This window comes from Acomys minous, assembly GCF_964271855.1.
Source record: "Acomys minous genome assembly, chromosome: 10".
In the NCBI taxonomy this organism is placed as follows: domain Eukaryota; kingdom Metazoa; phylum Chordata; class Mammalia; order Rodentia; family Muridae; genus Acomys; species Acomys minous.
The window spans coordinates 105,446,441-105,461,138 of record NC_140491.1 but is presented as its reverse complement, the minus strand read 5'-3'; the positions used below and the strand labels follow the sequence as shown (position 1 = coordinate 105,461,138).

Sequence of the window (14,698 nt, the reverse complement as noted above, 5' to 3'; positions counted from 1 at the left end):
TGGCCCAACTAAGTCTCAGGTCACAGATATGAGGACAACTTGTGAGAGCCAGCCCTCTCTGTCCACCGTGTGGTTCTCTGTGCCTGGACTCCAGTGGCCAGGCTGTGCAGTCAGTGCCTCTACCTGCTGAGGCATCTCTCCAAACTTACCCTGAACCAGTCAACCAATCTCCGCCCCTGCGATACAGACTTCATCTGTTGTTTTACTGAATCTTTCCCACAAAAGCATCTGTAGTCAGTACTTTTCTCCCATCATAATGAGTTTATTAGGAAGTAATACATTTATTAGGTGACAGCCCACAGGAGCACAGCCCCCTAGAGGTGTACTCTAATCTCCTAGGTGACAATTAGGATAAAGCAGCACAACTTCATGGGGTTGGAGAGACGGCTGGGCGGTTAAGAGCACTGGCTGCTTTTCCAGAGGACCTGGGTTCAATTCCCAGCTCCCACATGGCAGCTCACACTGGTCTGTAACTCCACTTCCAGGGGATCCAACACCTTCAACACAGACAGACATGTAGGCAGTACACCAATGCACATAAAAACTAAAAGGGATTATAAAAAAAATTTAACTTTATCTGTTACTCAGCATCAACCCTTGTCCCCCAATTGGGAGGGGGGATTAGGAGGGGAGGAACCTCATAATACAAGTTTGGGTGGAGCTGGGTGCTAGGCACTCTTCACGCATGACTTCTCTGCTTTGCAGCTAGTGTACACACAATGGCTACCACAGAGCAACAGGACAGGAAGCCAAAGGGGACTCTCTGGGTACAGCTGGCTAAGTGGGATACTACTGTTGTTATTACTATATCACCTTCCTTGTTTATATTTCAAACTTCATTATTTTAAAAAGATTGTAAATACACACACACACACACACACACACACACACACACACACACACACAGGATTTAACTAGACCAAAAGACTATGTGACTAAATGAACTTCTATACATCTGGAAAGGCCATTCAGAGCAGAGACACACTAGACTGTAGAGTTTTATTATCAAATATATAAGTACTTTTAATTTTATTATTTTACTTATGTGTATAGATGTTTTGCCTGGTGCTTGCATAAGCCTGAAGAGGCCATTGGGTTAATGACTTTTGTGAGCCTGTGAGCTGCCATGCAAGTGCTGTGAATCAAACCCGGGTCGTCTGGATGAGCAGTTGTTAGTGTACAGGTGATTCAGCTGGGCGCATTCTGGGTCCTACCAATTAGTTATTATCTATCACCTGCCACTGCCAGGTACACCGGGTGTGTTCAGGCTATAAGGATTCCTGTCACCCAGCCCTCTCTCTGTTCTGTTTCTCTATGTGTGTCCTAGACACCCCCTTTCTCTCCCTTTCTGTCCCCTCTTTCTTTCCCAATAAACCTCCTTTATACCTGGTCTGTTGTGTGACAGGATCCCTCATGGCGGTCCATCTTCACATCATCATTATAGGTCATAAGAGCAGCCAGCGCTCTCTATCTCTGAGCCATCTCCCCAGCCGCCTGAATGTATTTGGATGCTCTTGTCCTCCACCAAAAGTGAAACTCCACGACAGAGTTAGAAGTAGATGCACAACTGCCTTTATGTCCCCTTCCACAGCTCACGCTCATTACACGGTTCCAGTCCTTCCTCATCTCCTAATATTTAGCTTTTCCTGTTCTCTTTCCTATATGATATACTGTATCCACATGCACATTTGTTTTTGTATACACGTATACGTATATTGTTGGCTAGGTTCTGCATGAGACCATAGCTTTTTCTGTCTGACATTTTGTGACCTCACTTAATACCACATATTCTAAGCCCATCCACGCTCCTGAAAATGTTGTGACTTATTAAGACCTGAGTAGTATTCCATTCTACATACACATACCAAATTTTCACTATCCACTCATCTGTCAGTAAACAAAGTAGGCTGATGCCAATTCTTTGCTATAGTGTATAGAGCAGCAATAAATACAGGGCGGCAAACAGCTCCATGGTACAGGCTGGCATTCTTTGGGTACTTTCCCTGAAGTGTAATAGCCAGGTCATATCGTCATTCTGTGTTGGAGGATGTTTTTGTGCACTGTGTATACAAATGCTGACTTCTATGCTCAGAGATCTGGTTACAGTCTGGGCACTGGCACTGTTATTTTTATGAAGCATCTCCTGATTCAATATTCTGTGAACATTGCTCTCCATCACCTTCTGATTGGTTAATAAAGAACTGAACAGCCAATAGTTGTAGGAGAGGATAAGGCCAGCCTTCTGATCCCAGTGAGGGGGTCCCAGGTGGGGGACAGAGGGACAAGTTGCCATCGGAATACAGAGGGAGAAGGAACAGCCAGGATGAGACTAAGATGGCAGGTAACGGGCCATGTGGCTGGGAAGTAGGCCAGGCTAGAACATCTGCCCAGCTACAGTGCTTGAAGCTTTTGATACATATAATAGGTTTCTGTCATTATTTGGGAGCTAGAAAGAGTGTAAGGGCGGGGGTAGGGGGTGGCGCGCCATGATGTTACAGTTTTAACTTTTTGAGAAATCTCCAGATTCCCAAAGTGACTGTATTAATTTGCACCCCGGCCAACAGGGAGTAAAGGTTCCTTTCTCTCCACATCCTCTCCAACATTGGCATTTCTCTGATGGCTAGGGATATTGATATCGATGTTGTGGTGTGTGTGGATGTGCTCATGCCTGAGGAAGGCACTTTCTGCCTCTCTTTTTGAGACAGGTCTCTCACTGACCCAGAACTCATCAAGTAGGCTACACTGGCTGGCCAGTCAGTCCCAGGCATCTGCCTGCCTCAGCCTCTCCAATGCTTGAATTATAAGCAGGCCACCACACCTAGCTTTTTTCTATATGGGTGGTGAGGATTAAACTCTGGTTCTCATGCTCGGCAGCCACTTAGCTGAGGTACCTCTCAGCCCAAATATACCACAGATTCTTTGTTCTACAACGCAGATGATGAATGACTGTAGCACCGTGCCTGCCTCTTATTTAAGGCCAGCACTCTCCCTTTTGTGCTGACTTAAAAGCAGGAGAGATACTAAGCAAGGCTATAAAATACACGAGTGTGGTTGGCCCGCCTATAAGCCCAGTTGTCGGGCAGCTGATGCAGGAGGATTACCATAAATTTGAGGTTGGTGTAGGCTATCTAGTGAGTTCCAACCTGGGTTACAAAGTGAGGCCCTGACTCAAAAATCAAAACTAGAAGAAACTAGAAAATAAATTCCACACATGTGACCGCTGGAGGACTCACTTCAACTGCACTCGTAACCCCTTACACCACATGTGTGCTTACATGATCACAGCAATAGGAGATTTACAAACGTGACATGACAAAAACAAAACCTAAATGCTCTATGGCCACAAAAGACATAAAAGATAGTAACAATTCTGCAATAGGCTAGAAGATGTTAGGCCTCACTCAGCAACAAATTCTCCTCTCATGTTCTTCCAAGTAACTCAAAGGGCATGTTGTAACACTGGTCCTATGAGGTAATGCATAACATACAAAGCCTTTTAAGATGAATTATTTATTAAGCTGTAGTAGTATGCCTATTATTCAGAAGGCTGAGACTTTAGCTCACAAGTTCCAACACAGACTCCCATCTCCCTCAAACATACAATCCCAATTCTGAGGACCAAAAAAACTGCAGAAAATGTCACAAAGACCTGCCATTACATACATCTGCTTTCTAGAAAAGATCAGGCAATGGGAAGCAAAACCTATGCAAATCCTTCAGCTCAAACACTGACTTGGATTTTTTCCTTGGGGAAGGAGCGCCTGCTGTCTGACTGGGCAATCAGACTAACCTCTCTATGCTTTCTCTCGCTGTGGAGTGAGGCAGCTAAGCAGGTGCTCTATGAGGCTGAAAGGCAGGAAGAACGGACGATGCAGAAGATCACTGTGCCCACCTGGAGCTTAGGAACGCTGAGGAATGAAATGTATCCACTCACACTGGGGCAGAGGACTGAGGAAGACAATGGTGCACACCTGAGTGTTAAGGAACAATGTCTTCAAAAACTAAAGCTCTTTAAAAGTAACAAGTACCCATGTATGCATGTGCTTTAGGGACAGGACTTAAAGATCAGATTCGAACTAAATGTATGCTTTAATTTTTATATTTATTAATTAAAAAATTTTTGTGTGTGTGTGAGGAAGAGTGCAGTGTGCGCACACAGAATGGGGGTAGAGATCAGAGGGCAACTCCTGGGAGTCATCTCCCTCCTGGTGTCTTAGGCGACCCAGGGATCAAGCTGAAGCTCTGCACAGGTTCAGGTATCTAGCAAGCCTCCTGCTTAGTTCCCTCCACATGTACATTTCAAATAGCAGCGTATACAGTGTTAGGTGCACCAAACCAAACCAAACCAAACCAAACCAAAGCCAAGTGTGGTGGTGCACGTCTTTAATCCCAGCACTTGGTAGGCAGAGGCAGGCGGATCAGATCGCTGTGAGTTCGAGGCCAGCCTGGTCTACAAAGCAAGTCCAGGACAGCTAGGGCTACACAGAGAAACCCTGTTGCGAAAAACCAACCCCCTCCCCCCCAAAAAAAACCAAAACAAAACAGGACTAGGTACACAGGCATAAAATAGCTACTAGTTGACTGGAAAACCAAAACAAAATAAAACACTGCTGAAACTGGTATTACCACTGCAATAGTGGATTTCACAAGCTAGGCAGTAACATAAATGCTAGTAATAAAGCCAGCAGCTAACCTTCACTGAGTCTTACCACAGCGCAGAGTGTGCTGTGGAGAATCTCACTTCATGCACAGGGTGACCAAGGGTTAGCAGTGCTCACTTGTTTTCAAATATTCTCGTGTCTAATGTGTGCTGTGGAGCTGAGTGACAAAGGTGGCAGAGGCACTGCTGTAGTCTTTCATATGAACAGGCAGGCTGAAGAGGTTCACAGGACTGCTGAGCAAGCGGCAGGTGTGCGCTTGGTCTACTAGATAGTCTCTCAGTCTATCATGTCCGCTGGGTGATGTGGCTCCCTATTTCTGAAAATGTTTGATAATCTCAAAAAAGGAAGAAAGGAATAGAAAGAAAAATCCAGCATAATTCTTTTTCCTAGTGTAGAAAATTTATTTGCAATGCCAACAGGGCAATATACAGTCTTTCAAAGTAACCACTCTGATCCTGTATCTTTTAAAGAAACAAGTCATCTTACTTTTAATCACATTTCCTCAGGCAATGTACAGTCAGATTCCAAAGCACACACTGACTTCCCAAGTCCTTTCAGTAGAATATTAAAGGCAGTAGAACAAGTGCCGTGGTTGTCAGTGGTGCTGACCAGGAGGCAGGGGAACCAGCGCTGTTCAGAACCCTTACCACAGCCACAGGTAATGGAGAATGGCGGTCTGGCCAGTGAGGGCCCCAGCAGGCGAGGAGATTAACTTGCTCAAGTCTTCTTAAAGTTTATGTTTGCTGTGTTGTGTTCCTGGGGCTTTAGGAAACTGCATTTGAAGGTAATTTCAAAGGGTGTTTATGAAACAGCTTCTTGGTGTTAGACTGAAGAGATCAATGGGGAGGGGGGCAGAATCTGCAGGTGCTACCAGCTTATAAAGTATTCTAATTACCTTTGGAAATAACATTAAATAGCCCAGCTATTTATGAGTTTGTCAAAAAAAAAAAAAAAAAAGTAGTCCCCGGAGGCAGGGCTTCTCTCTCAGTTAGTGAGGCATCACTAAAATAGGGCAGCTCCACCTGAGAGGAGACATGGCCCAGGTGTTCTGTTTTCTACAGGATTAATTTGCAGCCACTCTGCACTCTGAAGCCACTACCCAAAAGCTGTGGAATCTGCAGCAAGGCTTGGGTTAGGTCTCTGATTACAAGAGACATGCAAAGCATCTCAATCAGTCAACAGGGTAACAAAACATGCCCCCAAACTTTGGTGTAAGCTCTGGTTCTCAAATGCCCTCGGAGAGCTCCCTTCTCAAAGAATGTTACCTATAGGCCACAACTGTTTACTTTATAACAGCCATCTATGAGACCACTTCAAAGATGTGGCTTTTGAAAGTGGCTTTGTTGGACTCAATTTGATAACAAATGTCAAATTGAAGCAAGAATCTGGCTTTCAACATACAACAACAGTAGGAGGCAACCTACAGTAACTTCTAGTAAAATCTAGAAGCCCTGACTGACACATTTTCTGCCTTGCATTAGGATTCAAGGATGGGAATAAAAGTGATACATAGTCCTAACCTATTGTTTGAAATTTTAAAATAACATTTCTTGAACCCTGTGGCACAAGTGATAGAGAACTGAATCCCACAAGCTGTCCTATGACCTACACCCAAATGTCACAGTGCTACACACACATACACACACAGAGAGAGATACACACGAGTACTATCTTGCAATGTAACCTTAACCTGGCCTTAACTCCTGAGCCTCTTACTTCATCCTCCCAAGTTAAAGGTGTCCATCACAGTGCCTGGCCTGGAACTCAACTTGCTATGTGGACCAGGCTGAGCTTAAACTCAGAGATTTACTGCCTCTGCCTCTGCCTCTGGAGTGCTGGGAATAAAGGTGGAATTCACTTTTTAAAATACGTAAACTTTACTTGCTTTCTGTGTGTCTGAGCGTATGGCCTTGAGGGCACCATGGCGCACGTATGGTAGTTTGAGAACAGCTTTTGGGAGTCAGTTTCTTTTTCCTACCTGGGTGTTTTTTACTCACTTAACGATCTTGCATCCACTTTTATTTTTAAAGATTAATTTTATTACTATGTGCATAGGGGTGGGAGTGTTATATACATGTACCTGCACAGACCAGAGGTATAAATCCTACATTTTGAGTTTAGACACTTGGAGACCACCCCCCCACCTATCCCCCAGTCTGGGTACTGGGAACCGAAAGGTCCTCTCTCTCTAAGAGACTTGTGTAATCTTAAGCAACGAGCTGTCTCTTCAGCCCAGGTATCCACTTTTAAAAGGTAACTTTTTGCAAATATTCAGGGTGTTTGAAAAAGTTTTCCTTGAAAGCATAGCTTCCTAATTAATGCTTAGGCTTCGATGTATTTACCAAGAAATAAAGCTGCTGAGTACTTGGGCTGGAAGACTAACTCGTCTTTATTTGTGCTGGTTACTTGAACAGAGTCGCATTCTGTAACTAAGCGTGGCCTAAAACTCTGCACTCAAGCTTGGTCTTGAACTTTTGGCAATCCTGCCTTACCTCACAAGTGCTGGATTATGGGTGGAGCTGACCACGCCCTGCCCTAATACATGTTTTGCCTACACTCTACTTGATCATGCTGTATCATTCAAAGACGTTGTGACACATGGATAAGGGCCCAGGTAAAGCACAGGAAAATAAAAAGACATACTCCAGCAGTATTTACCTTTAGACAATGCAATTACAGGTAACTGTTTTATCTTGAAACTTGCTTAAATGCTCTCTAAGAAACAGATAATCAGAAAACACAGCAATTTAGGAAAATGGAGATCAGTATTTACAGAGCATTAAAATTCTGTAAGTTTGAAAATGTGTTATTTTAAGTGAAACAAAAAGAATGTAAGGTTCTCAGCATATCCTTTTATAAGGCGGGGGAACTCAGCGCTCAACACCAGGAGGTGCTAGCTGACCACAGCCTCCTATGAAGCGCTACTCACTGAAGCTCACTGCCTCCTTAAATAACATCACAGTATATAACATCAGGTGCGTCCAGTGAGTACACAAAGAAGCAAAACCCCGAGAAGAACAGGCCAGATATGGGAAGAGACGCGTCTATATTCGTAAAACACACTGGCCACACGAGAAACTCTGCAGTAATGAGTTACCTCTGGAGTGGGGATAACATGTTTTTTATATATATATATGATATATATATCATATATATATATAAAATGGGATCACAACTGCATTGAACCAGGCAGGAAGGCAGAAGGAATACAACAGCTAAGAGAACAGACAGGAAGACAGAATACACAACACCTAAGAAGGTAAGCCTTTTGCTTGGAGTACTGCTGCGTCAGTTTCAGATTGCCTGGAGATTTGTAAAGCAGAAGTGGAGTCCTGTTGACATGAAGATTTGTCTTTTCAGACCCTAAAGACTTTTTTTTTCTCCCTACTCATTAACACTAATGTGCCTTACTAGGTTTCCCTGGGTGTTTATTATTATAAAAACACTACAGCTCCCTACGGGGCTGTTCATAGCCACAGTCATCCACTCTGAGAATCAGCTAGTAACAGGATAACCTCACAGGAGACAACTCAAGATCAGACCAGATTTAAAAAAAAAAACACTCTTATTAATTTTCCCTTGAATCCGGGATGGAGGCAGTTAGTTTTCTTTCTCTTTTCCTTATTAGTGTGGTTCTTGGGAGTTTGGTCAGCTGAAGGGAATAGGAAAGTAATACGGCTTACGGAGAAACATCCTGGAAAAATAAACTATTCTACCGATCTGGGCTTCAAGAGGCTCTTTGAGTGGAACGGAGAGGCAACAATACAGGACAATGCCGACGATCAGAAAGGTGATGCAGATATGGGAGTTACTTTAGACTGTTATCTCATTCAGAACATGAGACCCAGGGCAGAAAATGAAGGTAGCAAGCGCACACTCTTGTCTGAAAGGCTAGCATCTTTCAACACTATACCGTCCCTAAATAGCGATGCACACTGAGGCCACTCTGGTCACAGTTCATATGAGCACTCACACAGGTGTCACCGCATTTCCACGAGGAAAGGGCCATTCACCGGAGGATGTTTCTTTGCCCCCCACCCCCTGGTGTCTGGCGCTGCGTTCCCCTATCAAGCCTGGTTATTTTGGAAACGTTACCACACTGACCTAAAACCTCAACCTCCCTATTTCATCTTAGAAGAACGGAAGTTCCCCTCCTGCAGAAAATGTTGAAGAGATCTGGAAGGGTCAGGACCCCGGAACGGAAAACTCCTATCAAAATTCACCAAGTAAATTCAAATCCGTCAAATCTATTTCGAGGCCATTTATATCCGCCTTTTCCTACCCAGGTGGCCTTTCCAAGCATCCAGGGGGCGCCGAGGTGAACCGAGACCTGCCGTGGCACCCCCTCGCTTAGCCGGTGGCTCGGTCACCCTCCGGGGCAACCCAGGTACGGGCTCCGGCCCCTGTGCAGGCGGCGCCCCGTGCCAGTCCCAACTCTGAAGCTCAGGTCAGGGCGCGGCGAGGCCGTGCGAAGGACCCGGAGCCAGGGTGGCGGGTCCCCTCCCCGGCCACGTCGCCGGCAGCCGCGCCTAGGACACTCCGCAGACTCCGGCCTGGCCTTGCCCGAGGCCTCCGCCCCCGCAGCCCTTACCCGCAAGACGTGGTAGCCCTCGGTGCCGCCGCCCGGGATCTCGACACTCTGCGAGGAGCCCATGGCGGCGGGCGATCCGTACGGCGCGGCCGGCTCAGCGATGCTCCGCCGCCTCGCGCTCCGCCCGCTCGGCGACTCCGCGTAGCACTTGGGACGTGGCACTCGCTGCCGCCCGAGCCGGGCCGCACAGCCCGCCGGGAGATGGTCGCCCGGCAGCCAGGGCCGCAGCGACGCCGCAAACAGCGCCCCCTGCCGGGAGCCGGCGGGAGCGACTCCAGAGCGGGCGGGCGGGCGGCGGAGGGGAGGAGCCTGACAGGGCGCACGAGAAAGCGGAAATAGGGTCCGGAGCCCGACGCCGGGCTACGGGGCGCCGGAGGAGCCAAGACTCATCTAGGCGCATTTCTATGCTTCCGGCTAAAAAAGGCGGCTTGGTTATAGCTCCTCCTGGTGGCCAGAGGCAGAAAAGTGCCCGGGGCACTTGGTTTGTTTTAAATCTTGTTTAGTAAGATTGTATACTTGAGGATAGTTCGCAGTGGCTTTCTGGGGTTAAAATATTAGGTATTCTCGGCTCAATTTATTTTTATTTTTATTTTATAAAGAGCAGTGTTCCCTGAAATAGCAGCTGCCCCTAGTTTTGCTGTTTTTGTTTGTTTGGTTGATTTGGTTTGGTTTGTTTGCGGGGGGGGGGGGGGGGGGGGGGATGGGGGACGAGGAGGGTTTGGTTTTCTCGTTCTGATAGAACACTTTGGAGCTGCCCTAGAGCAGGAAGCACGGTTGGATTTCCTTGGAATTTTGCCAGTTGCCTCACTGCATCTCTTTTAAGTATTTAAATTTAATCCCCACATATCTCACAGAACCCATTTGTTCCTTTCGTGCTTTTCAATGCTGCCTGGGACGCCACTCCTTCCACCCCTAGATACTGTGGTCGGTTCGACTCTCGGTAATGGCTTGCCATGCAGATCTTCTCTGTCTTTGGTTTTTTGCACTGTGAACTACTATTGAGGGCGAAGTATTCTAGTCCCACCATTAGTTAGCTCGTCCAAAGGATAGAGGAGCAAATGAACCACTGGTTAAAGAACCAGGGAAGCCCAGTATGTGGACCGTTCTTCCGGACAGCTGGCCAGTTCTCCATACGGAACCAGAATCCTATGAACTGGACTGAAAGATATACCATAGACAGAATTAGGAAATACGAGGAAACGCTTGAATTGGGATCTTGCTATGGTTTGGATCTGGAGGGTCGCCACAAAAGGCTTCAAATGCTAAAGGCTTGGTCACTTGCCTGTGGAGGTGTAGGAACCTTTAAGAGGTGGGACCTAGTGGAAATAAGTTGGAGCCTTAAAGTAGCGAGTAGGACCTTGCCCCTTCCTTTCTCTCGTGGCTTCACAGCTGCCCGAGATAAACGGCTTTGCCTCCTACTGTGTATTATGCACTGCTTTGCCACACGCCCCTGCCCCAAATAACGGAGCCGATAACAGGCCAAATAATCTTTTTCCCCCCTTTAATTATCTTAGGTGTTTTGTATGTGACAGAAAGCTAACAGAAGGCCAATCTGAAAACATTCCTAGGAGGTGAGAGGTGACTTAGAGGTTAGAAGTATTTGCTGCTTGGCCAGGTGTAATGTCGCACACCTTTAATCCCAACACTTGGGAGGCAGAGGCAGGCAGATCTATGTGAGTTCGAGGCCAGCCTGGTCTACAAAGAGAGCCTAGGACAGTCAAGTCTACACAGAGAAACCCTGTCTTGAAACCAAAACCAAACCAAAACAAAACAAAACAAAAAAAAGTGTTTGCTGCACAATCATGTGGATGGGAGGTCAGACGCCAGCATCCACATCAGGCTGTCCATAATGCCTATGTCAGCTCCAAAGGATCTGGCGCCCTCTTCTGGTCTCTGGTGTGAACCGGTACTAGCGCGTACACTCTCACGTCGTCCCCGCCCCAGAGAACAATTTAAAAAAAAGAAAGAAAGAAATTGGCCAATTAGCGGTAAGGAAATGCTCTAGTTTGTTTTGTTTGGAGCTGGGATCTTGTGTTTTCCTGACTAGTTTTTTTTTTTTAATATTTTTTATTTAATTTTAATTTATGTGCATTGGTGTGAGGGTGTCAGATCTTGGAGTTACAGACAGTTGTGAGTTGCCATGTGGGTGCTGGGAATTGAACCCGGGTCCTTTCGAAGAGCAGACAGTGCTCTTAACCACTGAGCCATCTCTCCAGCCCCTTCCTGACTAGTTTTAACTCCGATTTCAAGTGACTCTTCCTGCCTCAGCCTTCTGAGTAGCTGGGAGAGACCACCCTGCCTGGCTTGTAAACGACATTTTGGATTCAACTGGAGAAATATGAATATGGTTGTTAGAATATTAGAATTAGAAGAGGAATATTTATTTTTTATGAAAAGTTAATTATTGGGCCGGGGGGAGCTGGTTAAAAGACAGGCTGAGCCTTTAGGCATATAAAATTGTTTTTAAAAATAAAGAATGTATTAGTTCATTGCTCTACACAGGACTATCTGGCATGATGTTAAACCAAGGACTATAATATTGACCTCTGTGTGGTAACAGGAATTTGGTTTGTCTTTGTCTTGGCTGGTTTTATATCCTATAATTCTTAAGGACTGCCTTTTTATTTTTTTATTTTATTTTTTTTAAAGATTTATTTATTTATTATTATGTATACAGTGCTCTGCTTGCATGTACATCTGCAGGCAGAGGAGGACGTCAGATTGCATTATAGATGGTTGTGAGCCACCATGTGGTTGCTGGGAATTGAACTCATGACCTCTGGAAGAGTAGACAGTGCTCTTAACCTCTAAGCCATCTCTCCAGCCCCTCAGACTGCCTTTTAAAAATAACTGTTTTTATTTAAAAATTGAAAATAAAATACCACTTCTTTCTTTGCTGCCAATAAGCCAATTAGCATATCTGTAGAAGGTCCGGCAAGTCGGTAATTGAATAAATGAAAGCTCAGTCATGTGGTTTCTCAAGGGCAGGTGTGCAGTGGCGTAGGTTCCATGGCGCTGATATTTACCAGAATGCCTGGAAGCTAATCCAGTGAATACATGCTTAACAGGAGACAATAAATACAAAAACTGGGCCTGCATTTCCTGCACAAGCAGAGCTCCAGAACGCACATAAAAAGCCAGTCCATTGCCGCAGCAGTCTGTAGCCCCAGCGCTGGGGAGGCAGAGACAGAAGGGTCTCAGGGACTTGCCAGCCACCAGCCTTGCTCCAGCTTCATAGAGACCCTGTGTTGCTGTGAATTTACAAGTATGGCCTAATAATGTTTATTATTGGCCCTATACTTATTGTTATGGGAGTGCTTTCTAACCCGCTAGCAATCAATGAAGCACAGACACTTGTTATATTTTAAAATAGCTTTAGTTAGCCTGGGGCAAGGCAGACATTAATCTCCTAAACTACCTCCCATCCATAATCCCAAATACTTGCTAATTATCATCATCTGGGCCAAGTCTCCATCCACACCGGCCATGTGTTTCTTCTTCCCCCTAGCCCATCTCACTGCCTTTCCTTTTTCCTGTTTTCTCCTCAGGTCGCTTCCTGTCCTTTCTAGTCTTTCTCCCAAAACCCTGAGAACCTAAGCCACGCCTATCCCATTTGTCCTGCCCAGGTGGGATGGCTTTTTTAATCGGTCAAACAGGAACAAGGTCTTAGGCAAGCTTACAAACATTTTGGGGTACATGGGTCTGCTCATTTGGGTAGGCCAGACCAACCTCCAACAACCCTGTCTCAAGGAAATAAGTCAGAAGGTGAGAGATCTGAGCACACACTGACCTTCCCTGGCCTCTGTACATGTGTGGTTGCTTATGTGTGCGCACACACACACACACACACACACACACACACACACACGGTGGGGGGTTGGATCAGTTTTTCTTGGACATTAGCCACAATTTTCAGATTACAGCAGTGGATCTTTAATAAGCATAAGCAGGCCCAGCTGTTCTCTAGAGAAACAGAATGGGGGATGGATATTAAGTTTTATATATATATATATATATATATATATATATATATATATATATATATATATATATATATATATCATGAATGTGTCATCTTAAGATGGTATATATAAATTTAAGTAGTACATATAAATTGAAATAGTATGCATACATACTTTTTATTTTTTGTTTTGTTTTGTTTTTGTTTTGTTTTTTTCAAGACAGGGTTTCTCTGTGTAGCCCTGGCTGTCCTAGACTTGCTTTGTAGACCAGGCTGGCCTCGAACTCACAGCGATCCGCCTACCTCTGCCTCCCGAGTGCTAGGATTAAAGGCGTGCGCCACCACACCCAGTATACGCATACTTTTAAAATCTATTTTTGTTTTGGTTTCTAATATCTCTTTCTTCCTTCTCCACCCCAGTCCCTCCCAACACCCCAATACCAGGTAGGAGAGAAAGCAGGTTAGTGGGGGAGGAGGTGTAGTTCTCTTTGGTCACTTCCTGCTGTTTAGCATCGTTGGGTTCTTTGGGGCAACACTCATCTCCATCATGAGGATACTCAACCATCAAAACAATCGCGGTGGCAGCCTTCTCTTCCTCCTCCAAGCGTTCTTCTCCAAGCTCCTCTCTCCTCTTCTCTTCTCTTCTCTTCTTCTCTTCTCTCCTCTCCTCTCTTCTTCTTCTTCTTTTCTCTCTCTCTCTCTCTCTCTCTCTCTCTCTCTCTCTCTCTCTCTCGGCTCTCACATTTTTTCCAACCGGCAAAGACCATGCCTCTGCATGGGGCAGTTTCCTGTTGACAAAGGTCACAGGTCCTCTTACCTGTGGACAAACTGGAACAGCCCCCCATATCCTACACCTGGGATTAAAACAAAAATCATGTTTACATAACATAACTGAGGTTCTAAAGGAAACTGAAACGTCCACAACCATATATAAATGTAATGTGTCAGATTAAAATAGCAACCAGAGAAGAATCACACCTGAGAGCTGAGAACCCAGTAGTCAATTGGTCCCCGAGGCTGACCGTCTCAGCAGTCAGGGCAGTCCCACAGTGCCTCGCTCTCACTGGGGGTTGACAACCAATGGTCACTCAGTCCACACCTCAGGAGTCCCAGTCTGCTGCCAGAGCCCCAGAAGGTTCCTGGAGAACTACCGGTAGCATCAGGGCCATCGCCCTAGACTTGTCTTTCACTTGGGCTAAGAACCCTGTTTTGGAGGGGCTAGGAATGCAGCTCAGTGGCAGAGTGTGGAGGAGGAGCAGGAGAATAGCACCCTTTCACTCTGACATCTTGAGTGTGTGGTTGGGAACGTAGCGTTAGTATTTGTCAGTTAGTGTTTGCCTGTCCTGTGCAGATCCCCTACTTCAATCTCTTATTTTTCCCCCCCCAAAACAAGTCAATTTAAAATATGATTGACTTGAATTACTAAATGCTTGCACCAACTAGCCTCACAAACACTCAGTTGCGGTGGCTCCTAGCTCTGTCTCA

General features: G+C 45.6%; 1 protein-coding gene across 1 annotated transcript in view; it reads right to left on the bottom strand.

The window, feature by feature from the left end:
- Positions 1-9,485, bottom strand: part of GORASP2 (golgi reassembly stacking protein 2) — a 31,302-nt gene extending 21,817 nt beyond the window's left edge. Inside the window, exon 1 of the mRNA XM_084799463.1 lies at positions 9,253-9,485. Within this exon, the coding sequence (XP_084655589.1) occupies positions 9,253-9,315 (63 nt within the window). The 5' untranslated portion in view covers positions 9,316-9,485. The remainder of the gene's footprint in view (positions 1-9,252) is intronic.
- Between the last annotated feature and the right edge of the window lie 5,213 nt (positions 9,486-14,698).